General features: G+C 40.2%; 5 protein-coding genes across 8 annotated transcripts in view; 1 reads left to right on the top strand and 4 right to left on the bottom strand.

Moving 5' to 3' along the window:
* Window positions 1-15,930, bottom strand: part of LOC103986937 (uncharacterized) — a 28,243-nt gene extending 12,313 nt beyond the window's left edge. Inside the window, exons 1-7 of one of the 2 annotated variants that reach the window (XM_009405090.3) lie at window positions 15,756-15,930; window positions 11,425-11,598; window positions 8,190-8,371; window positions 6,698-6,803; window positions 5,301-5,377; window positions 4,658-4,745; window positions 3,895-4,084 (exon numbers count right to left, since the gene is read on the bottom strand). In XM_009405090.3, the coding sequence (XP_009403365.2) occupies window positions 3,895-4,084; window positions 4,658-4,745; window positions 5,301-5,377; window positions 6,698-6,803; window positions 8,190-8,371; window positions 11,425-11,598; window positions 15,756-15,810 (872 nt within the window). In that variant the 5' untranslated portion in view covers window positions 15,811-15,930. The remainder of the gene's footprint in view (window positions 1-3,894; window positions 4,085-4,657; window positions 4,746-5,300; window positions 5,378-6,697; window positions 6,804-8,189; window positions 8,372-11,424; window positions 11,599-15,755) is intronic. The other variant, XM_009405091.3, reaches the window with a different exon arrangement.
* Window positions 15,931-18,908: 2,978 nt separating this feature from the next.
* On the bottom strand, window positions 18,909-20,241 carry LOC103986936 (uncharacterized). Its single transcript, XM_065154240.1, has one exon. The coding sequence runs from the start codon at window positions 19,916-19,918 to the stop codon at window positions 19,448-19,450; it is 471 nt and encodes a 156-aa protein (XP_065010312.1). The 5' UTR covers window positions 19,919-20,241; the 3' UTR covers window positions 18,909-19,447.
* Window positions 20,242-22,059: 1,818 nt separating this feature from the next.
* Window positions 22,060-22,546, bottom strand: LOC135641714 (calcium-binding protein CML24-like). The gene has a single exon (XM_065157368.1). The coding sequence runs from the start codon at window positions 22,508-22,510 to the stop codon at window positions 22,226-22,228; it is 285 nt and encodes a 94-aa protein (XP_065013440.1). The 5' UTR covers window positions 22,511-22,546; the 3' UTR covers window positions 22,060-22,225.
* Window positions 22,547-23,088: 542 nt separating this feature from the next.
* LOC135640671 (uncharacterized) lies at window positions 23,089-27,816 on the top strand. Of its 3 annotated transcripts, none has more exons than XM_065155357.1 (2): window positions 23,089-24,123; window positions 24,234-27,816. In XM_065155357.1, the coding sequence occupies exon 2, from the start codon at window positions 26,136-26,138 to the stop codon at window positions 27,312-27,314; it is 1,179 nt and encodes a 392-aa protein (XP_065011429.1). In that variant the 5' UTR covers window positions 23,089-24,123; window positions 24,234-26,135; the 3' UTR covers window positions 27,315-27,816. The 3 variants fall into 3 exon arrangements, with proteins under 3 accessions (XP_065011429.1, XP_065011430.1, XP_065011428.1); XM_065155358.1 differs by having other exon boundaries at window positions 23,091-24,123; window positions 25,327-27,816; XM_065155356.1 differs by having other exon boundaries at window positions 23,093-24,123; window positions 25,303-27,816.
* Window positions 23,329-25,189, bottom strand: LOC135640727 (protein WEAK CHLOROPLAST MOVEMENT UNDER BLUE LIGHT 1-like). Its single transcript, XM_065155436.1, has 3 exons — window positions 25,172-25,189; window positions 24,898-25,074; window positions 23,329-24,795 (listed from the first exon to the last, which is right to left on the bottom strand). The coding sequence occupies exons 1-3, from the start codon at window positions 25,187-25,189 to the stop codon at window positions 23,329-23,331; spliced, it is 1,662 nt and encodes a 553-aa protein (XP_065011508.1).

Below are 27,816 nucleotides of genomic sequence, written 5' to 3'. Positions count from 1 at the left end.
CCAGTGAGTATTTATCTTAAACTTTCTTTTGGCCATCCAAAAACAAAGAGAAAAATGTCAGCTTCTAAAAATTTAACTACAGACCAAGAAAAACATAGGCCAGCATCTTAGTCAAAACATTATGTCATATAACCAAGGTTTGCAATACTGTCCAGTATAGTATGATTCAGTAAGTGTGGTAGTTATCAGTCTGATAGGTTACCGGTACATGGATGAGTGTAAACTGGGTTGTACCCCGATATTAGACCCTATACCATCCAGACAAGGGTCGGTAACACCCAGTATAGGTGTGATACCAGGCATACAACCCATTCACACTCATCCCTGTAAAGGGTCAATAACACCCAGTCTAGGGCGGTACAAGCTCTGCATTATGCAGTTTCTTTTTTTTATTTTTTCAGCTTTTTAAAGCTTTTTCCGAGACTCGATATGTTTTGTCGTATTGAAACTTGACCACCTCTACCGAGCGTACAACCCAGTTCGCATTCATCCCGGCAAAGGGTCAATAACGCCCGGTATAGGGCGGTACAAGCTCTGCATTATGCAGTTTCTGTTAATTTATGTTTTTCGGCTTTTTAAAGCTTTTTTTGAGACTTGATACATATTACCGTATTGAAACTCGATACACTGGTATAGACTGATACCCTACCGTTCTGACCCCTAACTGGCACAGTACCAGTACACAAAATTATGAACCTTGCACGAAACTTCTACTCCAAATGTCGATGTTAGCATAAGTTGTTCCACAAAAGATAATCAAACAACAAACCGTAATGTCTTAACCATTTAGGGTTGGCTACATGGATCTTTTCCTATCATTTATCATTGTGGAGGGCAATACCAACATAATAATAAGGTATTCTCTACTAAACCTAAGCTAACAAGGTTCTCCCAGAGAGAGTTACGTACTCATGAATTACCATCAAAATATGTGAACATTTCAATAGTTAACAGTCAACACATTTACTGGCTATACCAAGCCATGTAAATTATAACTATGGAGGGAGACAAAAGTTGTCCAGGAAGAATCATAAAACAAATAATGATGCAATGAGTAAACAAACACTAACATGATATGTTATCAACAACATTAATACCAGCTACACCAAAGGAAAAAAGATGAAATAATGAAAAAGAAAAAGTTGTCGATCATATTGTTAACTTATCCTTCAAAGCTTTCATATTTATACCACCACAAGTCTGTGAGCTGATTAGTTCTTTACATCTATGTTCATCCAGGCTACATCAGCAATAAAAACAAGAATTCACAAGATATTTCCAGACCACTTTATTAGCATGGATGGACGTAAGCAATTTCTCAATTTAAGTTCAAGTAACTAGTCCTATCAGATCTTCATTTACATGTTAAAGACATAGGTAGCCCCAATATCAGAGCTATTATTGGTTGAATCTTTCAGCCTTAATTTATCCCAGAAACTGGTATATATATATATATATATATATATATAGCTAATTCTTTGTGGCCTCTACAGTCTACAATACCAAACACACTGCATGAAATTAATTATACATCAGGATCAAGGACTGCAATTTCGCAGGGACATGGAACATCCAATTTTGGACTATCTACATGTGAAACAAAGTTTACTAGGCCTGGACCAGATGATAAACCTCTTTTATATTTATTCTTTGCCCCCAATCACCTCCCACCCTCTCTCTCATTATCTCAGCCCATCGATGGTACTCCTCTCCTCCTCATCCTTGTCTGCCACTCCTCCTTTGCCGCCGCCTCCTCCCCTCATCTTCTTATCTTCTCCTCCAACTCTCTTTCTTCTTATCTTCTTCTCCTCCCACCTTCTGGTACTGCAGTAGTACCAGCCAAGTGTTGGTACATTGGTTTGTACCAGACCCATATAGGTTCAGCCAACAATCAGCACTAGTGTGATATCCAAAATTGCAATACTTGATCTGGAAAACTTCAAAATAATTCACCAAACCTCAGACTCCAAATTATGCATCTGCTAAATGTTAATCCGACAGACACATAATCTACAGAGATATGTCAGCATTTTTCACATTTTATTCTGACAAAACCAAGGTAGAAGAACAAAAAGGCTGGGTATTGTCTTCTTGCAGGAATTTTAATTATACCAGATATAAATCATCTGAAAGAGGCCTTAATGGTATCTTTTGATATTCATCTGAAAAGTCTCTTATTCCTCCAACCCTAGATATCTGTTATACATCCATTCCATTTTAATTATTTTCTTTCTCCATGAAGCCTAGAGCAACGTAGTTTTTGTATGTAATGATTTAATATTGAATTTTGGAATAGAGGGTGCAAAGCATGTTTGGTAAAGGAACAGAAGCAGAATATAATCAATAATTTCTGTTTGGTTAGTGGCCAAAGCCGCCAAACCATCTGTGCCAATGCAACTACAATTTTTTCTGAACAATAAATTACCCGAATGAACTATTGGTCTATCCTTCTATGCTGATGTGAAAAAGTTTGCTTTATTAGGAGACTTTGTAAGGCCTTTGAAACATGAAGAGTTCCTCCAAAGTCAAGAGCCTATACAGGAATGCATAGTAGTATTTTAGCATGGAGCACCATTCCCAATGAATTTATCCACTACAGTAAGAACCATTTTGTTCAATCAACAAAAGAATCTGTTGAAGTTGCTTTATCTTCATCTTTGGTGTATGCTTTTGGAATTTACTTCAGGTTTCTAGCAAGTACCATTACATAGACCAGGGCACTTACAGTGATCAGAGTATCATGAACTTAGGAAATGCACAAAGGAGAGAGAGAGAGAGAGAGAGAGAGAGAGAGAACCCTTTGGCAGCAACAATGTTGCATTGGATCATTACCCTCATTTACAATAAACCACAATTAAATTTTCTCTTTATTAGTCAGGCTTACGTTCTTTACTTCTTTACCTAGCAAACATAAACTGCTAAACACTGAGGAGGTGCTGCTAGAGTTCCTTGATGGTTCAGAAATCAGAAGTGCTCTCCTAAATTACAAGTCCTACGATTAATAAGAAAGCTTAAATGGAGATAGCCTGAAAATAAAAAATGGTACTACCATCACTTTGAACTGGCACCTACAGGCAGAAGGCAATAAGAAGCAATAATATGTCACAAGATCACAATCTTGACTGCTACTCTCATGTTCAAGTGAAAGGTTACAAGTACTCGTGAACGTATGAACATTAGAACCTTTATCTTATTTTTTAACCAAGTGATAGCTTACACATAGCTGTGACTTGTGAATATAAGAACATTTTCAAATTTCACCTCTATCTCACATTTTTAATCTAAGATTTCCCAATAATAAATTGCAATTCAGGTCCAAACAGTTTCATCATTTCAACTTGAAAATGTCAATGATTAAAAATTATAATCGGCAAGGAATAGAATAATGGTTGGTTATCTAATTTAAAAGAAAGTGAGCATCCAGTTGACATTTTTCCAACAGACTAAAAAATGGCAAAAGTTGATCGATGTGCCATTCTTGCTAAGAATCTGCGATGATATTTGTCACAGCGATGCCATACAGGAATATGGACAATTGTGAGGCACAGCCCACTCTAATATGTTTCAAAAAGCATGGCACAGCTTGTACAGTACATGACATGATATTTACTATGTCCAACACTAGTAGCCAATCAGCACAAGAGTAGACACATACTAGCAAATAGATTGAATTTTAACATTAGACCAAGAATTATCTAAATTTTCCTAAAGATGAAGGCTACAAAAATCTAAAGCAGCAACATTCTGAGTTTATACATTATTATACAATAATGGGGAAACTATGCCAAAACTCCTTAGAAAAGATAATGTTAGATACCAATAACCAGCATAAACCAAATATATCATAATGGCTTTGGTAAAAGCCTAAAAGACAACAGAATGGATGTGGCTTACACTTTCTCAAAGGTATCTGGTATAAGGATGTCAGAAGTTGTTGTATATTGGATTCTTCTTCGAGACTTGTATGGCCTTATTAAGTACTTTCTTTCTTCTGATGGTGTAGGCCAATACTCCATTCCTCTACGTCTTGTTATCCACAGACAAGCACCAGCTTTGCTCTCATCTTTAATAAGCTCTATTGCACCTAGTTAATGTGAAGCAGAGAAATTCGAGACACATTTATCAAGAACATCAAGAAAGGCTAAGTCCCATAACATTATATATTAGATAGACAAAAAGGGTGGATATTTTTCTGAAAATCGAAAAGTCTATATTCCTCAACATATGATTGCATTCAAGTGACCATGGCTTGGATTTTGAAAAACTGGTTCTAAGGAAACTTTGTTATTTCAGAATCCACCAAGTCAAGAGTGCCACATAAATCAAACTAGTAAAACACAAAGATACACAAAAAGGCAAATAAATGTCTCCATCACATATCTGATATGCGTAATACTAAGAAGAATCTAGGGTATTCACATGTATCTTAATGCACTCAAAAATATAAGTTAAACTGATTCTCCGGCAGATTTGAAGCAAGTAAAGTTACGTTGATGGAGAAGTATACAGAAGTTGAAAGATCAACACAATTAAGAAGGTGAAAGAATAGTAATAAGCTAAGGCAAGATATACCTTCCCTCAAAGATAATTTCAGAAAGCAAAGAAATGAACTTGCATCAAACAAGTACCATAGTTCAAAAATAAGTAAATAACATACCATTAACCACTGTGTCCATAGACAGGAACCCACCAACTGCATCAACTATTTTGGGGTTTATTTTTGATCCCATCTCAGTTTGAACAAACTGCAATAGATCAGACAACCAGCACGAGTAAACTGTGAAAAAAAATCATTAGATCTAATACAAGACATTAGTTTAACTCTGCATAAACTGGTACAAACGATGAGATGATGTTCTGGTAGGATGGGAAAGGAAGTGGTGGTGGTGATAATGGTAGTAGAGCTGGTGATGGCAGTGGACATAACAAGACAGTTTGCCATTGGTAAAATGGTGGCCGGGGAGGATAGGGAGGGAACAGAGGCAGTGGTCATGCTATCATAGTGGAAGAGGTAGAGGAGGTGGTAGTGAAAAAAGGGAATGTATGAAAAAGAGAGATTAATGGTCAATATAGTATTGACGGTGCTAACAGACTTCAGGTATTTGTTGTTTACATGGGGCACTTGATGGGTTGAAGTGCAGACATCTTAAAGAAGTGGTGTCATCTAATAAATACTAAAATGAAAGTTGATCTGTTAACTAAGCAGAGCGCATATAGCACTTCCAAATAACGGTCAATTGGATCTCATTCCAAACAACTCCCAACGAGAAAACAGAACTGTAGGCTGCATGATCTAATACCTCGGGGCAAAGCACATTAACACGAATCCCTTCACGTTTCAAAGGAACAAGTGCTCTAGTGAAGAGAACCACACCACCTGCACAAAGTAGTTTCTGAATTCATGTATAGCAAAAATAAAAAATGGAATAGTTAATTATAAAATGTGGATTTATTCCAGCCAGCAGCTAGCTCAAGTCATGTCATAATCTGTCATGCCAACACAAACCTGTCTGAAGGAAGAAAAGAAAAATCAGAGAGTAAAAAAGAGGAAAGATAGAAATAGCAAGAAAGAGAGGAGAGATTTCAATAAATATATGTATATATATAGGTTTAATGGGCTGACACATCTATTCCTCTTATCTGGCCTCTAATTGGATTAAAAATCTGATTAGATCATACATGGGGAATCACAATCAAGGAGTTTACTGTTGGTCCTTTGCTGAATTCCTAAAAAATCTAGATGAATGAATTAATTGCAATTTATATGGTCCAGTCAGCTCACTCAGGCATATCAATTTACAATACAAAAATAAAAAAGGGCTCTTTTAAAAGATATACCTAGATTAATACCAACGATCCCCTTACAGAACTAATCCATGATGAAGTAGTAAGCTATCACACAGCAATGGAACCATTATACAGTACATAAATTCTTGTTTTTAAAGTTCGGTTAAATTTTACCTTTTGAGAAACAAAAAATAAGCCCTCTATAAATATCATTCCAAAAAATAAGCTCTATGAACCTGCAAACCTTATATGTCCACAAGAAGGCAGCAATAACTGTATATCAAACACCCAGATACAAAAACAGATTAAACATTATGGAATCTTGAATCACAATATTGTGTGAGTTCAGTTTGCAATTGTAAGTTCTGAGTTCTCACATGCAACCTGATGTTCTATCAAAAATTCACTTAAAGATTAATATATCAAAACATATAACAAGCAAACCAGTTGTTGATAATGAGGTAAAAGAATTTACGATCAACATGAAAAATAATAGTCAACATCAAGGTATGCAATACCGTACCGTACCAATGTTTTGAGGTTGGCTACGTATGGTATGGTACCGGCATACCGAGCGGTACACCAGGGTGTACCGAATAATTTTATATATTTCCTTTCATTACAACAGTGTAATACTGTAGCACTGTAGCACGTTCCGTCCGGTACCGGACGTTCCGCGTACCGATATGCTATCGGACCGGTACGTACTGCCTGTACCGGGCAATACCATTCAGTACTGCATACCATAGTCAACATCAAATCAAGTTTGCATGCATTAAATTTTTATGAATATGAGGTTATCATATATCTGGAGCAATGATGAAATAGAAGTTTACACAAGTTAAAGAGCAGTGTTTATAAGATAATATAGCTTTTTCTGTTAAACCAAAAGAACTAGGAGAAGTCAAACCTTTTGTGCCAGAATAGATCGGGTCAGCATATAAAGGATAAAGACCTGAAGCTGAGCCAAGATTTATTATGACACCAGGCTTCTTTTTATACCTCATTATTTGAATCTGTAGATATTTTTATAAAGAAAAAATAGAAAAGCTTCAACACCATCATGAACTGGCTACTAATTTGGCAAAAGAAATATGGAGAGATATTGATACAGAAATCTGAAAGCAAGTAAGCAAAGAAACAAAAAAAAAAGGTATTTATATACATAATTTTACAATTATATGTCACCGAGATTTATATTTCATCTAAAGGCAAACAATGGCATGCCAAGTTAAACAAATCAATACCTAAGCATACCATATTCTAAGCATGAACAAGTTCCTTCAAATATATGTCAATCAAGGATTAAAATCTTGGTTGATCAATGACCAGACAGTGACTGTTATGACTGTACTGACACTCAGCATGGATCAATACCACTCATACAGTCTGAACCAAGAAAATCTAATGATGTCATTTCCCTTTTTATTAACATTGACTACATCCTCTTGGGTTCCTATTTGAATTTTCTGACCTGGTCTTCTCATCACTATTACAATTCTTTTTGAATCACCTAAATTAGTTTTCTCTCATTTTATATTTAGAGAGTTCTCCCCAGTTCTTTCACAAGTGAAATCATTTTATATTTAATATTTCCAGATACACAAGATGATGATCCTAACTCTCATCACAATGATCTTGTTATTGTGCATGGACTAGGCCAGCAAAAGTCAGGCCAGGCTTGACCAGTGTAGGACCTTTGTTCAGCCCCATTTTGGGTTAATTTTGGCAGGAGGTCAGAGCACGAAAAAGTGTTGGATGCTGATGTGGCAATCAATTTGGTGGCTTTACTTACTGGGAGCCACCTGCATTGGTTTTGCCTCTACTTAGTAATTTAATTCTCTAGTTGATAGTATGAGGGACTTCTTCTTGAATTCAAATCACAGAAGCATTTGTTGGAGGTGAGACTGATATGTTGTTATTGCACTATCCTTTCAAGTACCTTACTGTCTAATTTCCTAAAATTGGCCCATAAAGCTTGCATCTTATTTTTAGTTTGCATTTGTTCCCATTGACACCATCCCTACTTTGTACTTCATAAGTATCTTAGGAGTTAGGAGCTACTGAGCCTAGGAAGCCTCCACATACAATCCACAAGCATGATAAGGTCCCCTAGCATATAAACCACATGCAACAGAGCGTTTTTTTATACGTCCATTCTAGAATCTAGTTGCTGGCATTTTCAACATAGCAAACCCTAAACCTCTAAAACAATTTGTACAAGATCCCATGTCTGTCTGAACTCTGAAGAACAAGAAATTACAATTCAGCGTCTTAATATGAAAAAAGGAAATTTAAAGAATGCATCATCAAATATGTAAATTCATCCAGGAATCTTCTCATAAATTGGTTACTTAAGTTTACTTCTGAAATTATAACTGAGTAACTGAGTTGAAGCATACCGCAATGCGGGTGCAGTCAACAACTGCAGTCAGGTTTACATTTATGGTACGCTTCCAAGTGTCAATCCCATTGGTTTTATCTTCATGAAACAAGATATGCTGACTAATTCCAGCGCTGTTGATGCAGATATCCAGTCCTCCAAACACCTCTAAATGTTTCTCAAAAGCAGCAGCTAGACCATCTAGAAATGACACAACACTTTACATAAAGCACAAAAGAGGTTGTACACACAAGATACAGATGGTTTAAATATTAGATATATTTAGAATGACATATAGTGTTGATAAATGATAATACATGTCAGATAATCAAAATGATGATGACATTGAAGTTCTCATGTTGCTAAAATATGTACAAATGATTAAACATTAGAAATAAGAACGCTGAAACAAAATATTGCCAATTTCTTGGTTATCCTAAGGTAATTATGGAACAAATTATGGATGGACTGAGTTCCCAGGAAGATATGATCTTTACTAAGCCACTTAACAATTTATATGGGCACAATGGAAATTAATGTCACCCGCATGATTTCACATATAAAAGTGTAGACGAAGTGAAGATAAGTAATGTAGTACTGTTCTTTTCCTAGTAAAGCAGCTGACATTAATGAAAGGAAGACAAATTTCACAAAATGTAGCAACTTCCTTTTCTTCCAAAGGCTTAAAAAAAAAGAGAAAAGTAAAAACAATAAGTCAATGTGATTTACAGGATGTTCTCTTAAATGCAGGAGAAAGAGCCAAAACAAGAAAGATGTTAATGATCTAGGTAGAAAGTAACTCATTAAAAAAGCAATGATAGCATGACAAATTCTCCTCTTAAAGAGCAATATGTTAACCCTCCCTAGGCTGACACACATTGCCACCTAACACAACAAACAGAGCTCATTGGAGATCAGATCATTAACTTCAATTCATGGCTCAATATAAGATTACATGAACTCAATGCTACACTAAAGTTCAGTGGCTCCAAAAGGCCAATAATTACTATACCTGGTTCTGGTTCAAAATTTAAGCAGTTACTAGACTATAAGACAGAAGTTAAAATGCAAGCGCACCAGCCCATGCTCCCTCTTCAAGTCCACACCACTCACTAGGTTTAAGATTCTGGTCCAGTGCTGATACCGAATGGCAGACAAATCGGTTCAGTCTTGGTATGGACTGACATACTGGTACATATAGGTCATTGGTATGGACTGACATACTGGTACATAGAGGTCGCAAATACCAAAAGAAAGTGTTATTTTCAGGTCTGACTCAAATTGTAACTCAAGAAGATCGTGTCATGCATAAACCTTTCTTCAAGAAGTCATAACATAATGTTATATATTTTCTCATATATTGTTCACATTTATTAGAAGTTTAGAACCATATTAACTCTCTAGCTCTGCTTCCACCCTGAACAACCATCCGACCATTGAGCTATCATGATACATTGAAATCATATACCTCCATGTCACAGAATCTCATGAGAAGAGTACACCCAATACTCAGACTCACTAAATTTAGGACCCACCAATTACTCGGGATAGAACAATCATCTTATAATCTTATAGATACGACAGATCATTCCATATCACACTCCAAATCATCACTGAAAATGAGTAGTGTTCCATGCACTATGGTGGACATATGTCCCCCTTACAAATGTGAGGAACCATCTTCAGCATATCTAACAACCAATAGCCTGGATTTGCTAACCAGGCTTAGTGTAATACCCCAGTTTAGTTGCATATCGAAAGTGGGCTAAGACTTAGAATGACTTATAAGAGTCTAATGGGTAACTACCGTTACTTCAGCTTAAAAAATCTTCAATGTGCATCGATAACTAATATATAAATGCAGCAAGCAAAAAGATTATTAGTCAAAGGAGCAGTTCAAAAGTTCACCAAATAATTAGTTTTGAAAAACACTCAATTTTAAGGAAAATCCAAAGATATCAAGATCTTTTTTAAATCGATCAAGAGATCAAAAGATGATAATCAATTTAAAATTGGGTCCTCCGATCCTCAAAATATTTTAAATTATTACTACTTGAATAATACAGATCAATCCTCAAGTATTATTGATCAGTCCTCATGGTATTATAGATCAGCCCTTGGTGTATTATGGATCAATTCCCAAAATTTAATAATTCTTTCCTATACAGACAACTTTCAATCTATTTAATAAACTAAGCAAGATCTTCCCTTAATTCTGTATGCCCTTTCAGGTGCTGGAGAACATTTGGTCTACTGCTTATTGCTAACAGTTTCCTTCCATTTCATGCATTCATGATGTATTTCACACAATAGAGCTCAGACTATGTTGCAAGAGCCTAAACTATCGCCAATGCTTCATGTTATGTTGAATGAGGATCTACCACATGTTTTGACACAAGTCCTGAGCTCCAACAACTATCAAGTTAATGGAAATTTTAAAATAAATATTCCTGTCAGATGCAACATTTGTTTGCAGGATGATGGCACTTGGGAACTTCACAATGATCTCCAACAATCTTCAGAGTTCTTGCCTTGGAGAGAAAGGCAAGATGAGGAAGGATGAGTTGTTTAATGCAAGTCAATAAAACGTCCTACTTTGCAAGCCTGCACCACTTTCCATAACCTCATCCAATGCAGTCCACATCATTAAGTCCAACCAGATCCCACAACTCCTCCATAGACTCGAAAAAATGGGCGGCCTTGTCTCTAAGTGTCATACAACTCTTCTAGGAGTTAAGGGAACAACAGATCATCAAAATATAGGGTGTCAGATAAAGAGTAAAAGATAGAGGTAAAGCCCATTTCTTAGGACTATTCTGATCTAATTTTTTTCTTACTGTGCTACGGATAAATCTTGTAGAACAATAAATCATCAAAAAATAGGGTATCAGACAAAGGGAAAAAGAGAGAAGTTAAAGTCATCTTCTCAGGACTATTCCAGTCCAAACATTTTATTATTGTTAATAAAATTGTCCAATGTAGTACCATGTATAAGTCTTGTTAGACTTCTTTCATTTTCTGATTGTCATCTTTGTTAAACTTCACTTATTTTTCCAGCAACAAACAATAATTTGGGAGGTCTCTGTCCTAGCACTGAACAAAACCCTAGAGAGGGTCAATCCTAATACTTGTAAGAGATCAAGGAAAAGCTATATACTGATGCTTCTTGTATTTCAACAGAAGCACAATCATCATAAGGTATTTAAGAGTAGCTACAAGAAATATACTGAAAAAGGTAATAATTGAAAGCTTACTTGTATCGGTAACGTCACATTTAACAAATATTGCCGATGGAAACTTAAGTTCTGGATGGAACTTTGTGTTCTCCCTTTCAATCAACAAGACCACTTCTTTTCCCTTCTCTTCGGAGAAGTCGATTACAGTTACAAAAATGCCCTTCTGTGCAAGAGCCATACTAAGTGCTTTACCTAGAAAAGAAAATGAATCAAAATGTTAGCATGTGTTTCAAGGTCTGCTACATCATGGAAAGATAAATAGAAGTAAAAAAACAGCAAGGAGAACTCCCAAACTGCCTAATTTTGGGAACATCTTGAGTTTTAGCTTCTATCACTCATATGATAACAATAGATAAGATTATCGTACATCACTATCAAAGCACCATCAGGAAACAAAAATTGTTAAAAACTTTTATGCATTTCAAATTTAATCTTTGATGATTCAACTATCATTACTATAATCAAGCAATAGTTCCAGTAAGTATACTATGCTAGTCAACAAAACTCATTCTAGTTAAGAAGAAAATAAGAAGTTAATAACACAACCCAAGTTGAAGTGTGATTAAACAATGAAGTAATCAAAGGATACAGATCAGTGTTTTAGCTCTGTTACCACCTAACATAAAGAATACCAGAAAATATCAACACGAGAAATGGCATAATTGTGCTTGTCAATTTGATGTTAACTTGTGATATTATGATGTCAAATGTGATGTTCATGTTGCTATTATTATGACACAGTGCTGAAGTGGCACATATGAGGGCCTGTTTTGACAATCTTTATCCTACATGAGCATCACACAAGTATCACATGTATCAATAACTATAGTTCTGATATAGCATTTCATTGACATCACAAATACATGCCATTCATGAGGGACTTATGAAGCACTTGTTACTGGCATCATTCTGCCACACATTTATGAAGGCATCTATTTGTATAAATATGCCAAGTTTACACCCTTTTCCAAATTTTATATGTTCTATTTCATGATTAAAATTATCCTCACCTTATAGAATATAAAATTAAAATATCAAGATCAAGGAAGTCTGTTTAGTCGAACTCAATACAAAAACAAAAAGAAAACTTAAACACTAGTTAGGGCTCGCTTCTTCACATGGGGCGCGTGGAACCGACGCTGCCGCTGCTGTCATTCGCCTCACTGCTACCGTTCAGCTTTCCTGCCACTATTTCTGCCACTGCTATTTTTCACTTCTTCTCGTGGGGCACGTGGAACCGACGCTGTCATTCACCTCGTTGCTTCTGTTCGACGTTGCCACTGTAATTTTTGCCACCGATATTTTTCACCACAGTCTACCTCCTTCATACGCTCCTTCCTCTTCTCCTCCTTCTCCTCTTCCTTCTTCCACCTCCTCCACTGCTTCCTCTTCCTCCTTCTTCCTTCTTCCTCCTCCTCTTCCTCCACCACCTTTTCTTCCTTCCTCTTTGTCCTCCTCCCCCATTGTGCCTTCCTCTTGTCCTTCTTCATCTTCGAAACACCGGTACATACTGGTATACCATGTGTCGAGAATACCAATACCAACTGGTATGTACCAGTCCGGGCAGCAATCAATTTGAGTCCACTACATGATATGACATTCCTTGATCAAGATTTCTTTAGCCATAATTTAATTTTCTACTGAGGTTGGTAATGAAAAGGTATTCTGACAAACAAAGAAAACCTAAGGTGGGTTAAGTATCATGAAGTAAACTGTACGAGGCAACATGTAATCATAACCATAAAATAGGTATCCTGCACTTTGCCCTGTCCCTAAAAAAGAAAACTAATCAATATGAGATACCTATAACCAAAGTTTAGAAAAGCTAATCTGACCAGTTAGTACCAACCGGTATTTACCGATCCGACCAGGATTAGCACTTGAACCACGCAATTTTATCTGATCTGATTCAAAACTTAATTTATTTTTCTACTTGGACAGCCTATCAGCTATCATCAGGGTTGTCAATTGTCAACAGAAGGCCCCCACAGAGCATCTGCGGCTCTTCCTCCTCCTCCTAGCATCCTTGCCCTCCTCCCCTTCCCCCTCCACCCAACCGCTCCTTCTCTCGTCATTTCTCCATCTTTCTTTTTGGTCTCTGTCAACCAGCATGCCGATGTACCATGTAATATGCTAGTATATACTTGACCCATAACCCATAAAGGTCTGGCGAGGGATCAGTATAGGTTTCCAATTGAAACTTGAAACCTTGTCTCAACAACAATAGAGTTTCAAATTAGGTGGAGGGAGTAACATCTTGTTTCTAAATTATATAAGATATTACAAGTTCATCAAAATCAGTGATCCCTGAACATAATTATTATTCCATGTTGGGTGATTCACATTTATATATAATGTTCCTATATGGTCCTCATGTTTTATAACCTTATTTTGAACCAATGTACTCTTTTACTAATTGTTTCACATCTTTGCTTGAAAAGAACAAGGAAGTAGAGAAAGTGGAGGGTAGCTTGATCATTTAGCCATCCAATGTGGCACAAAGGCCTGAACCCACAGAGATGATGGTAAGAAAAGGACTAATGGACACTGATAAGTAGGAAAAACTTAGTATGTTTTCTAAGTCAAATTATTTCTTTTTCGTGTCAAAATAGAAAAGACTCAAATGCCACTATCAGGTATCAGAAACCAACCAATTGAACTGGTCCAACCAATGCAAATCAGACAATTTCACTTGGTTCATTCCAGAAAGGGATTACCACCTGATAACCCTAATGAGCACATTACGGTCAAAACTAGGTGTATCAGATGAGAAGTCTAGCACTTGTTGTCCTTATCTTTTTCTTTGCGACAACTCTTGACAGGTTTTTTTTTTTTTGTTATTTTGTTTTTTTAGCTTTCCCCACACACTTCTCTCTGTCTTTCTTACTCTTTTCATCTCTCTGTCCCCTCCTCCTCTACCTTTTCCTCCTCTTTCAAGAGCCTAGTTGCTGCCACATTGCTTCATCATTAGGTTGACACTTCCTCCCCCTTCCTCTCCTCTTACTCCATTTCTTTACCTCCTATTCTTCTGCCTCCTTCATCTTCTCCTTCTCCTTTTCACACCCCATCTGGCAATCCTCCTCCTCGTCCTCCTCCCCTATTCTTCCCTGCTCTATTGGACTGAGTGGTATTGAAGTATCAGTATGTCGGTTTGTCGCAAAAGCTATATCCATCTGGACATTGATTGGTATCAGCACCGACCTGGAATCAGGGTCTGTCGTACCGAACTGTACCGCCCGGTACGGGTGATATGTACCGGTCCGACAGGTTATCGGTACGCGGACCGCCTGTTACCAGTCCGAGTGCACTGTATCACTGTAGCAGTGACTGTAGCACTGCTACAGTACTCGGTACACCTGGGTGTACCGCTCGATATACCGTACCGTACCGGTATCGAGCCCAGGTCGAAATACCGGTACGGTACGATATTACGAACCTTGCCTGGAATTATATATCTTGATTCTTAAACAGTGACTTAAAAAGCGCTAGACGCCAAGGTCCCAAAATCCCCGAGGCACTAGGTACTCAAGCCTAGGAGCCTTAAGATTCAAATTTTGCAAATATACTGTTGGAAAGGACATATAGGTTTATCCATTTTTACTAATTTAAGGCATTCACATTTTTTTTTAAATCTTCATGGGCATTCTGTTTCAATCAACACCGTGGTTGCCATCAGCACACTTCATTCTGGTTGGAAGCTGCCCAATGGCAATTGGCACAAGCTTGCTGTTACTTCCAGCTGGTGGCAATTAAATCCTTGATAATTAACACAAGGAATTATGAGTATCACACTTTTTTGTTTAATCCTTATGCAGAAAGAAGCACAATACAGAACAAAATGGTAATAGCAACTTAAACGGTCCTCCATGACAACTTTATTGCAAAGAGCACCTCCCAGGATCCGTCTCTCAACAAGAACGAAATCAAAAAGGTTCGAGACAAGACCCAGGGACAAAATGAAATAGAACGAAAGTCCGACATCAGAAGATCGACAAATGGTTCAACAGAAACAACAGGTAATCAACAAAGTAAACTTAGCGTTACGTATATCACTGGTGATAAAACTTTAATGAACATCTCTCTCATATATTCTTTCAGTTCCTGTCATGTGGATCATCGATCATCCATAAACTTCGCATCAACATTCAATTAGCAAAAGAGTCTCAAATCACGCGCAGGATCGAAAATTACGTTGAAATGATAACAAAATTCATCCCAAACCGATATAAACACGCGATCAACGATTCAATCTTCTAATCCTCTAAGCTATATAAACACAGCAATTACGATCCAATCTTCGACTAGAGCAGGGTAATCATACCACACTTGAAGGAAAGAGAGGGACATACCTATTCCGGAGGCACCACCGGTGACGATAGCCGACATTCCGGGCTTTAGCTCCATCTTCGGACCAGTCCAAATCTAGGGCTCGGGCGATTTCTCGAACAAGGGATGAATCAATTAGGGTTGGGAGCAAAGAGGTCGAAAGACGACAACCACATCGAAAAATGAAATCTGCCGTATTCATACGGTGGTAATCAGATATTGGTCAAAGAACTCCACCGGCCTGGCTTCATGTCAGTGACTGTCAAGTGGGGGCCCGGTGGGGCCCGTCTCCGTCATTTCATAACTTCCACCTTATGCCGGTAGCACAACGTTGGCACTGATACAGCAGCGACGGCGTTCATACCTGTCTTGTAATTGATGACGGTACTGGGGCCCACTAAAACTCGACCTCATATGGTAGGTAGGAGAGTGGGTCACAAAAAAAGGGGACAAATCATCGTGTTGATGTGATTTGGTACTTCTCTCACCTTTGGGAACGAGATTTTTTTTTCTTTTGCTAAATATATAATATACGACATCAATATTTCCGTCATAACAGTACAACAAATATATAATATGTGGACGCTAAAAAATCGCAAGTTCGTTGGAATTTATGTTTTGAGGTTTCCAAAGTAGAAATGCAATCCGTGTGAAAGCAAACCATGTGCCGATCTCGGAAGTACAGCTGTTCATAGTGCAATACACGTGAAGAGATACGGATATGATACTGATCCAAGTAGAACGCCGGTTGAGAGGAGTTGTAAGTATGTTCGGACGGATCATGAGACTGTTGGTAGACGCAATTTACGTTATCTGATGGTTGAGAGGAATGACTAAGGGTTATGAGTGAAAATTTAGGAGCAATCAAATTCCACGATATGGGAAATAAGAATATGTTTATACACAAAGTAATCCTGTTTTTCTCGTTTCAAGTCGAGTCATTACTTTATGTTCGATTTATGCCAATGATTGGCATGTAGTTTATCTTCTTTAGTAGTTGAAATTCTAATGGCTTATTGAATTTATGATCAATATTATACATATTAGTCATATTTGTCTAACCTTATGTCATGCATCACTGTTTTAGTGAGATAAGACTAAGATAAATTTATTTAGACTATAGCTCGTGTAACATATCCATCAAAATATTAACACCATACATATATCCTTCAATGATTATTCATAAAACTCAACTTAAGTACTTCTAACTATATTTGATGACAACTACTTCCCGGCATCTAATATTGATACCATCGTATCAGTAAGCAATTATGCTTTTATAGGCCATTAGAATTTCTCCAACTAAAGAAGATAAACTACAGGGCTATATTTACAAGATTGTATGTTTCTTATAGATATGCTTAATCAAAACTTAAGAAGTACTGCTGAGTTTAGAGGGATTTATGTATAATTTTATCCAGAAAATTAAATAAAATTAAACCACATGCTAAAATTATACGTATATATTTTAAAAAAATAGTTTTGAAAATTTTTCGTAAAGTATCCCTGTAATTTTTTTGTAGAGCGTCCCTTCTTACATGAAGAGATCATTGCCCCTAGCTCTGCAAACCTCACTTGTCATCGTCAAACCTACCCTTATCTCCATAGATCATATCAAATATTTTCCTATGCGTATTGTCTTTGTCATTTTCACTCTGCATAAGTGATCATTGGCCTCCCATCACCCTAACTTCCCTCCCCTTTATCCTAGCTAGACTTACCCCTACCTTCGCGGATCTAATGGCCCTCCTCAAACCCAACCCTATGCGCCTCACCATTACCGTTGTTGCCTGTGGCACAGGTGACCAATGATGAAGGGGGTTACAGGTGAGGAATGATGAGGTTGTAATAAATTCGGTAGAACATAATCGAGTTAGAGTGATTGGAGTTAGTGGTCATCTGTGTCATAAGTGAGAACGACAAGAATGAAACATGTAGGGGCTGATCTAACGAGGGTGACGATGTTAGGTAGAAACGATGGTCGATAGCGGTAATATCATCATTTAAAAAAAAACATTCTATGTATATTTTTGAAAGTTGAGGTATTAAACGAGAATTTTTTTAAAATATAATTTTTTTTATGAATTCATCACACACACACACACACACACACACACATATATATATATATATATATATATATATATATATATATATATATATATATAACATCATCATTTAAAAAAATATTATATTTTTGAAAGTTGAGGTATTAAGTGAGAATTTTTTAAAAATATAATTTTTTTATGAATTCATCTCACACCCACACACACACACACACACACACACACACATATATATATATATATATATATATATATATGGTTCGCTGTTGGCTGGCTGGAAAAGTACATAACATGCGGACTTCAATTGCAAACTTTGAGGCCGAAGATAAGTACAAGCCTCGAGTTATATGGACAGTACCGCTTCTGTACGGGGAAGCGTGAAAAGTGGACGTTGTGCAGTGTGTGATTGATAATAGCTTAAGGCGGTTAAGTATTTTTCTACGTTTTCTATTTCTTTAATTAAATAATTTCGTAAATTAATCAAATATTCTATAAACTCTCAAAAGACGTTCTGTAAATATCGTTCCTAAAGACTTGCTTGAATCACATATTTAGTTAATCGATTGTTTGGATGAATTGATCATCAAGAAACATTATGTAGAGAGAGTCTTATATATTTGATGTGTTATGTAGTATCAATAAAGTCACAGATCTCTAAACCTCTATCGTCTATTTTTCTCGCCGTATAGAAATTAATTTTCATGCTCTCTACTGCTTAAAATCAACTTTATTTTAATTTCTCACAAGAAAAATATTTTTATTGTCGTCTTCCTCCTCTCCTGTTCCCGTGATGCAACTCTCTATCGAGAGCAACAGCAGCGAAAACAATTCAAGTCGCAGAGGCAACAGATACGTGACATAAATGAATAATGTGTCGTGGATGCATGCGAATCCATTCGAAATATATTATGACTCCATCTCTCTCCCAATCTGTGGTACTGTCCTTCCTGATCTCTCTCTCCTACCTGAACCTATGAGACAAATGTAGCACTGTTTCCCACCAAGGAGGGGCCAAACAAGATTGATGCCACATCAAAGCCATAAAAGACCCTCGTCTCTCCAGTTCAGATTCATCGCACCATAAATTTGCTAGCCACAGACATTTATACAGAAGAAGAGAAGAGACAGCTCATCTGATACATACATCCCTGGCTCTAAAACAATGCATATGTTTCCTTCCACAATATACAGATTAATGAGCGAGTTAATACCATCAACAGACTTCCTTCTCACAAACACCATCCCCATAGCCTTTCCAACCAGCTTCTGCTAGGAGTGTCTATCCAACTCCACCCTAAGGAACAACAAACCATCAGCACGAAGATGGAGAGAAAGCATTGCTACTTCTCCCACTGGCTTAAGTGAACTGTTGCCGTTGCAGTATTAAGATCATGTTTTCCTCTAGTTTTCATAGCCCCTAAAAGAAACAAAAGAGAGATGACCAAGTCCCATCAGTGTTTGTGATCTTTGCGAGGGTATTGTACTACTAGTTAGCTGCTACTGCCAACAGTGTCTTTTGCGTCTACATGCAGCAAAACCCTAACAAGGACGAGATGACAGGAAGATAGCCTAAAAGTCTCAGGAGAGGAAGCATAGCGTGGGATATAGAAGAAGGTACATAAACAGAGCGAAGCAATGTGGTTCCTCGTTCAGAAAATATTGCCACCGACCTGCATAGACTTTCCGAGATGGTCATCCGCAGCTCCAGAAGGACCCTCGCTTTTATCGATCTTCTTCGCCGCGGAGCCACGTGGCTTCTTGAGCCCGAGAAGCTCCTTCCACTTGATGGGGCCCTTCGACGGCCGCTCCCGCTGCTGCCCGCCGCCCTCGCCGGCGGCGCGGAGCTCGTCGCGGAGCGTGGTGACGCTCCTGCGGGAACCAGAAGGGCAGTTGTCCTTGAGAGGAAGAAGCCTGCCCTCGAAGAAGAGCTGGTCGGCCGCGATCATCGGGTGGCTGCCGACAGCGAACTCGAAGTTGGGGTCAGGCGGGGGACCGGGAACGCGCGCGGTTGGCCTCTCCACCACAAAGTCACAAGAGAAAGAGATGCGAGGGCTTATCGGCGGAGCGGGTGGGCCGCCGCCGCCGCCGCCGCAGAGGCTCGGGTGGTCCGGGTTGAACATGTCAATGCATGCCGCCGAAGAATGACCCTGATCTGATCAGCTTCGCCTCATCCGTTCCCTCAAGAAAGAACCTGCAGGCTCTACCAAGCAATGGCTACATACAAACAAGAGAATTTGTTCGTGTGTAGGTGTGGTGTACACTGAGGGATCTGATAGTACCACTACTTTGGCTCGAGTTGATGTAGCCTCCCATTAGAGAACAGTGGAACTGAGGATTTAATAACGTAAGGCCTGTGGTTCTGCAGTGTAGATAGGTTAGAGTAGCATCTAGACATGTACTATATCTATATCTTTCACCATCTATATGGTTAAGGTGTCTGTAAGCCAGTAGTATATGGCTGTTCTCGCATTTATGTAGATGGAATTGCGGTATCACGATCGAACAGGGCGTCACCATTTTAGGGTACAGTGTGTTGTCTCAGAATTCAAAAGAAATTTATTGCCAGTCGTAATGTAATGATGGAAAAACTGTGTTCCATATGGAGACTTATTAACTCACAATTTTAAATTTATTACCCTAGAAAAAACCATTTAACCTCGAAAAGGATCTGATGGGATGAGTTACTATGTACGATGATAATACCATAAGAGAAGAAGAGCGAGGGGTGGAATGGGCAGTCCGGACTGTCTCACCTACCTATAGGAAGACGAAGCCACTGTGAAAGTAGAGTAGCTTCTCGATTGACCGCAAAGACCACGGCTTCAGGCCCGATTTAACCCACGACTCGGCCGAAGAGCGCAACTATTTCCTCCTGTCAGCGTCGAATTCGCGAGGTAATTTGGGATACGACGCAGAGAGCGAAAAAGGCGTGGGGGCCACGGGCAGGGTTATTACTGTAAGCGAACAAGGTGGCGGTGGGGATTGCGTTGACCGGTCTTTGACGTGTTTGTTATTAGAAAGCTGGTGAGCTGGCGACGAGGACAGCTGGATAAGACCACGTGATGTCTCACCCGCTGTTTCCGTTAGCTCACATAGCAAGGGGGCCCACGCTGATGTCATTTTCTATTTTTTTTGAATTTCCAAAATGGATCTGCCAACGTGGAAAGTTAGCGAGATGTGAAAAATGGGGGAGAAAATTGATCATGAATTAGACATATGATAATTTCGGAAACACGCACAAAATATACATAACAATCTTAACATGACAGCAATACTCATCAATCGAAACTTCATTTCATAGTTGAAACAAAAGATGAAACATACATCTTTTTTTTTGCTGTTGATATATTATTGATTATTTTTCATGTAAAATGACGGTTAACACGGTTGGTCAAACCTTGCTGTGCGGCAGGGTTGACGTGGCTGAACGATGCCCGTGTATTTTACTCGAGCATTTTACTGCAACTTCATGGTTGTTTATCCAGCCACATCGCCCATGCTATGGATACCAATACCACCACCTTGTTCATGATTGCATTCGACTGTGCGGTAGGCTGGAGATAGGATTTGACTATACGACTGTAGAACAGTCACCAACAAGAGATAGATTCCAAGTGTTCTTACTCCTATCTAAACTGCGGAATGGTCAACTTAGTTGCTTCCTTTTTCATGGTTGCAGGCATGCACAACAAGAGATAGGCATGCACATTTCAGTGCTTTGTGATCAATATTATACCATATGATTGGTATATTAGTACCACATAATCAACACGTGTTTGATATTTCATAGTCATATATTTAACATGTGCTTGACACTTTAAAATCACATAGGATGAAATTTTACCACATGATCGAATTAATCAAACCAAAACTACATCACATGATTACAATCAAGTCCAAAAAAAACATATAATAGTTTAACGGTCATTAGAGTCTACTATATCAAAAATTACTTTACACATAAAAATGATCTAATATGGCTTTACAATCTCATCACATACAAACGTTTAAAATTAGGTGTTTCCTAAAGGATTGTCAGCCATTTCTCACTCTAAAATTGTGAAAACATATAGAATATGATCTGTCATAGCGTAATTGATTTGATTATGAAACATAGCATAAAGAGGTGATTTGTTGTAAGTGCACAAAGAATCAACTATATAATCTACGATTACACCTAATCAACTAGAATCGAGGATCTGATCTGAGCCTAACTTGATGTTAGATTACAGGTAGCAGCAAGAACCTCAACACCAATAGCTCACAGTGAACCCACTGCCTGCTGTACTCATAGTAGATAGAATTCATGCTAGAGAAACAAAGCTTGAGACATACAGAACAAGCTCGGTAATTAGCAATACAAAGCTTTTATGGCTCGTAGACAACATGACGACGATAATAGATGACACTTATACTGCGACGTAGAACTAAAAGGACACAATCTTCAAACCCAAACTTTTCTGGGCGAAGTCCACCAGGTTGTCGAACTCGTCCTCGTCGATGAAGCCATTGCCGTCGGCGTCGGAGTACTTGATTCCACGTTTGCTCTTCCAGCCGCTGAAGCGGCCGCGGATGCTGCGGATGGCCCGTTTCAGCTCCTCGCGGCTTATGCGGCCGTCCCTGTCGGTGTCGAACCGCTTCAGCCACTCCTTGAACTCATCCACCGTCATGTCCCCTTCCAAGGACCTCGGGGAGGCGTTCCTGATGGCCATCGCACTGTGCTCTGTGGTAACGAACGATGCAGCAATACTCATCCAAGTTAGGGTCTTTATAAGCCAAAGCGCTTGTCACCTTGTTCCACAAGCTGGAAGACTCGCCTTTATTCCTCGAGCAAAAGAATTCCGTTTGGTTGGGTAGAATGAAGGATTCTAGCAATAGCTAGAAAAGCTATTGAAATCTACAGCGAGTGGGCATATGTTGGGTGGGTCTCGGTGATCGAGCAAGGAGAGGAATGGTATAAAGCGACGATAAGGGCTGCCACTTGATGCCTTTATTCCAATAATGAAGTCGGTCGGAAAGCTGATTCACGAAGAACAATCCGCAAGATAAGTCTGAATAGTTCTTGATTTCAGATGCGATGGAATCGGCTGGCAGGAATGAGATGCTGGTGTGCATGAATCACGATAAAATATGATGTTGGATGATCTCATATCAGTAGCTAGGTGATGTTCCATGCATCATTCTCATAAAATATGATCTATATATGGATTCGTTGTCCATATTTCAGATTTATTCTGTGAAGAGCTTTCAATTTTGTATTTGTGAATTGGATCAAATTTATTCTGTGATAAGAGATTAGCATAAAAGAATTAAGAGATTGTTCTATCTCTTATTCTCAGGTCTGTCCCATCCATTAAGCCAAATGAAGACGCTTGCTGTAAATAAGGCTGTGTAATTTCAATTCCTAGCGAAAAATAAACCAAGCATGAGACTTAGATTCAGCATAAAATGTCATATCAGGTGGATAACCACAAGAATAGATCAAGCTGCATGCACTTCGTTGTCGAGAATTGTAAGGACAGTTCAACTCCTATTCCTTCAGTGGTTGAACCTTTTCTCTGCTCAGAAACGAGGCCATCCGAGGGAAGAACGATCTCTTCTTTCGTCTTGAGTCGGTCTTGGAATCCATGGTTTTCGATCTTGACATTTTGTGCAGCTTGGGAACTGTCACTGGACTCCGATGAAGAACCTCTTCTGTCTCGCTTGTGAAGGTTTCCTGTTCTCCAATGCCGTCTAGATTTGGCAACTCGGAGAAGCTCCTGGTGACAGCGTTCGCTCCTCTCTCTTGTTCTTGCTTACCTCTCCATGCGCTTACCTTCTCTGCTGCAACTCTTAATCTTTCCTCGACTGTTCTTCTACCATCATCGAGCTCCTCGGCTTCGTCAGCTTTCATTCTAAGCTTGAAGTACTCCTCGATTGATAGAGTTACTCGATCGCTTGCTTGTTCACTCTCTTCCATTGCTTTGGCTGTCCAGTAAGCTAATTTCTCCACTGCTTTAGCTGCCTTGATCTCGCTAACCGTGGCGTTTAATCTTTCCTCCATCTTAGTAGCTTCCGCTTTGTCTTGTTCTGCTATTTCCTTGGCCTTCCTTAGCTCCTTTCGTGCCATTTGAGCTTCTAATTTAGCTTGCTTCGCTTCCTTGGCTGCTTGTTCTAACGTCTTCAGCTCCACCGTCTTTTCCTCTACCTTCTTCTCCATTATGTTGAGTTCAGCTGCGAGAGATGAGGCCGATGAAGATGCGATACCTTCCCTCTGTTTCATGGTGGCGAGGGATGTTCTCTCCATTTCTACCTCGGACTTGAGCGAAGAAACTGCAGCTCTCAGGTGATTGATTTCACTGGTAGCTCTCTCAATGTTAGTCCTCACTTCCTCAAGTTCCTTTGTATATGTACAGTCCTTTACCACCTGACTTAGTTTTGCTTCCATGTGCGAAGCTCTTTCAACTCTCAGACTACAAAGTGATGCAGAAGCTTGTTCGAACTTTGACTTGAGATCATTTGTCAGCATGAGCTGCTCGTTCAGCTGTTGCAATTCGTCTTCAGCTTGCTTCAGCTCCCTTTCCCAGTTTGATTTGTCCTGCTCCAAGGCCAAGGCTGCACCATCTTCGAGCAATTCCTTGGTCACGATGAGTTCCAAGGTTAAGTCCTCTACAGTCTTCTCAATCTCCTCGGATGCAGAGGCAAGATCTTGATCTTTCCTTGCTGCAACATGTTCTCTTTCCATTGATTCCAGCTCTAGTTGTTCTGAGTCCACCCCTGCAACAACAGTTGTGTTCCTTTCTCTGTTGATCTCATCGAGTTCATCTTCTTGATTTGCTTGTGCCTCCCCGGATTCTGCCTTCTCCAGCCTTACGTTCAGCTCCTCCATTAATCTCTTTGCTTGATCTAACTCCTTCAGCACATGTTCTTTGGTAACTTCTGCAGCTTCACATTGTTGTCTGTACTTTGTAATTTCTTCTCGTATCTTCTCGAGTTCAAGTTGGATATGCTTCTGCCTCTACATATATATCACATCAATGAAAAATCAAACTAATAGAAAATTATTTGACTTGAATGATCAAAGTTTAGTGGAAAACTATATATAGGAAAATAAATATACCTCTATGGTTAAGATTGTTTGAGCTTCTCCATCAACGATTCCTCCAAACTTACTTATGGCATCCTTCACAGACTCAAAGGGTGCAGCAGTGTCGATATGCCCTCGATCTATGTCATATTTTCCTATACTCTCTGATAGTTTTGATATCTTCGGTGAAGAGTCATTTATTTTAAGTGCCTCCAATGATGAAATTAATATAATAAATCAATCCAGAATGTGTAAAAAAGGATTTGCAATTATTAATGGAAAATATAATATAATAAATTGAATTTACCTCTTCAGACACAGCCATTTACTGAAGATGATCACTGCATTCATAAAGAAAATATAAGCCAAAATGAATTGATTCTATTTAGAACTGCTAAACCATGCAAAATTCTCTCATAAAGGAAAATGTTTCTGCAGGCTGACACTAACAAGAACATGCAGGGAAGTGAGATGAAGGCAAAGACGGAAAACTTACATGAACTTTGTCCCTCTTCTCTCTTTTAATCCAATGTGCATGGTGAGGAGAGTTCAAATAGGAGGGAGAAGAGGTGGAAGACCACTTTTCCAAAACTCTCACTGCCTTTGGACCATCAATATTTTGGTCTCTCTGCTGGCTTGTAAGCCTGTCTTTTCCTTTAATACAATGATCTTGATGAGTTCGATTGTCCATGTCCTTTTAATGGGTTGATGATGACTCTGCCACCTCACAGCACTTCATTGACACCTTGTTTAATAGTTGTATGGGTCAAAATATTGAGAAGGGATCATAAATGTGAGTATATTTGAATTAGTTTATTATCTGTATTGCTGATATAGGACTCATTTGAATGGTGGAACATCTCTCTTTATCCTACATAGAATGATCTCTATGGTCAATGGCTTAAAATAAATAGGTACTCCAAATGGTGCAATGCAATTTCTCTGTATTATTTTCACATTTTAGGATGAGTAAAGTATTCCTTATAATTACAATAAGAAAAGATAAGCTTTTTCTTTTAATCGCTTAACTATGTTACAAATCGATGCATATGTGAAATGAATTGAACACTGTAAATGCTGGGAAGGTAGTGCACACTGCAGTGAAGCAACTCTTTCGAGGTCCCCAAGTCCCTCCCCACTCGGTCTCTACTGTTCTCTTCCTCCCTCTCCCAATAAGTTGGCCTCCGTAGCTCCCACCCCGAAGAGGAGTTGTAGCCTTCTGCCATCTCCGAACCATAAGCCCCCCCCATTATCTGCGCACTTCTGCTTACATGGTGGACGTCGACCGCCACATGGCGGCCCTGACACCCGCCCACGCCGCCGGCCTCCGCCGCCTCTCCTCCCGCGCTGCCGCTGCTCCCTCCTCCTCCTCCCGTCGCCGCGGCCTCCACTCCCACCGCCCCCTCGCCGAGGATGTCCTCTCCCACCTCCGCGCGTCTTCCGTCCCCCTCGGCCCGGGACTCTCCGAGCCCGAGCTCGCCCGTCTTGAGGCCGAGCTCTTCCTCTCCTTCCCCCCGGACCTCCGCGCCCTCCTCGCCCTCGCCCTCCCCTCCGCTCCCGGCTTCCCGGACTGGCGCGCCCCCCGCCCCGGTCGCCTCCTACGCCTCCCCCTCGCCGCCGCCGCCCTTCAGGTCGCCCATGGCGCTCTCTGGCCCCGCTCCTGGGGGCCTTGCCCCGCTGAGCCCGTGCGTGCCCTCCGCTGCGCCCGCGCCGCCCTGCGCCGTGCTCCCTTGCTTCTTCCGCTCTTCCGTCGCTGCTACCTCCCCTGTTACCCCTGCCTTGCTGGGAACCCCATCTTCTACGTGGACGACACCCGCGTCTTCTCCTGCGCCCTCGACCTGGCCGACTTCTTCCAGCGCCATTTCGCGGCCCTTCAGCCCCCGGCGCCCTCCTTTCCCCGGAGCCTCGACGCCACCGCCGGATTCAGCCCCCGCCGAATAGACTTCTGGAGCGAAGCCGCCTTCGACAGCCACTGCCGAAACTCCTATTCATCGTCGTCGTCGTCGTCCTTGTGCACCTCCTCTTCATCCGCTCCCGAGACGCCTTCCTCGTCCTCGTCATCACCGCCACTGGACCGGGAGCGGTTCGTGGAGATCCCGACGCCAAGACTGACCTGGTTCACGAGCTACCTGGACCGGCTCGGCTCGGTCCTGAGGCAAGGCGGGTGGGGGGAATCGGACATCAGTGAGATGGTCTACATGTCGTCTACGGGGGCCTTCAACGGCTACCAGGACGCCGCGGTCGACGCGGAGGCGGTTCTCGACGCGCTGCTCGTGAAGGTGGACGTCTGCTCCGACTCGCTACTTAGAGCTGGCTGGGGCTCCGACGAGTTCCCCGACACGCTGGACCTCGACCTCGGGCCGCGAAGAGGGACGGAACGCCACCCACCGGTGAAGGTACCGCCGGCGATTGCTCTTAAAATCGAGAAGCTCGCCGAGGCGGTGCGCTGAGCCGTATAACGAGTTGAGACCGGAGCACATTGCATGGTAAAGTGTGTGACTGATGAGTCAGCACGACTTGGTCCATGGGTTGATGTAGGGAGCTTTCTACCGGCTGAGCTGGTTGTCAGAGACGATTAGATCCTCGAGTCGGGGGTGGGTTGATCGATGACTCGCCACGGGGGCACTGGTCCGCGACTCCTGAGGTTGGGCTACCTTCCTGTAAAAATGTTTTTCGTAGGGTGATTCTCGATTTTGGCCCATCCGATGAGCAAGTCAGTAAGTAGTCTTTCTTTTTCTCCTTTTTTCTTTTGGAGGTCGGGTAGAGATTCGTGAAAAGATCGATCGTATGTGGATTGACGTGGTGGACACAGCACGACATCAATATGGATTCTGGCTTGATGTGCGGGGCGTTGCCATCCCGGGATTGTCGGGACCAGACATGTCGATTAATGTCTTGAGAGTACGAGTTCTGACACGTGACGTTTGACAATTGTGACGTATCCTGGAGGCA

Source organism: Musa acuminata, chromosome BXJ3-6 (assembly GCF_036884655.1).
Source record: "Musa acuminata AAA Group cultivar baxijiao chromosome BXJ3-6, Cavendish_Baxijiao_AAA, whole genome shotgun sequence".
NCBI classification, from domain to species: domain Eukaryota; kingdom Viridiplantae; phylum Streptophyta; class Magnoliopsida; order Zingiberales; family Musaceae; genus Musa; species Musa acuminata.
This window is presented reverse-complemented; position numbering and strand designations above follow the sequence as displayed.

Bases quoted from the DNA above. Each gene is read 5' to 3' on its own strand.
- LOC103986936 (XM_065154240.1), bottom strand. From the start codon at position 19,918: ATGTTCAACCCGGACCACCCGAGCCTCTGCGGCGGCGGCGGCGGCGGC.
- LOC135641714 (XM_065157368.1), bottom strand. From the start codon at position 22,510: ATGGCCATCAGGAACGCCTCCCCGAGGTCCTTGGAAGGGGACATGACG.
- LOC135640727 (XM_065155436.1), bottom strand. The intron at 24,796-24,897 runs GTATATTTATTT...ATATATATGTAG, and splicing joins AAACAATCTTAACCATAGAG to AGGCAGAAGCATATCCAACT.
- LOC135640671 (XM_065155357.1), top strand. From the start codon at position 26,136: ATGGTGGACGTCGACCGCCACATGGCGGCCCTGACACCCGCCCACGCC.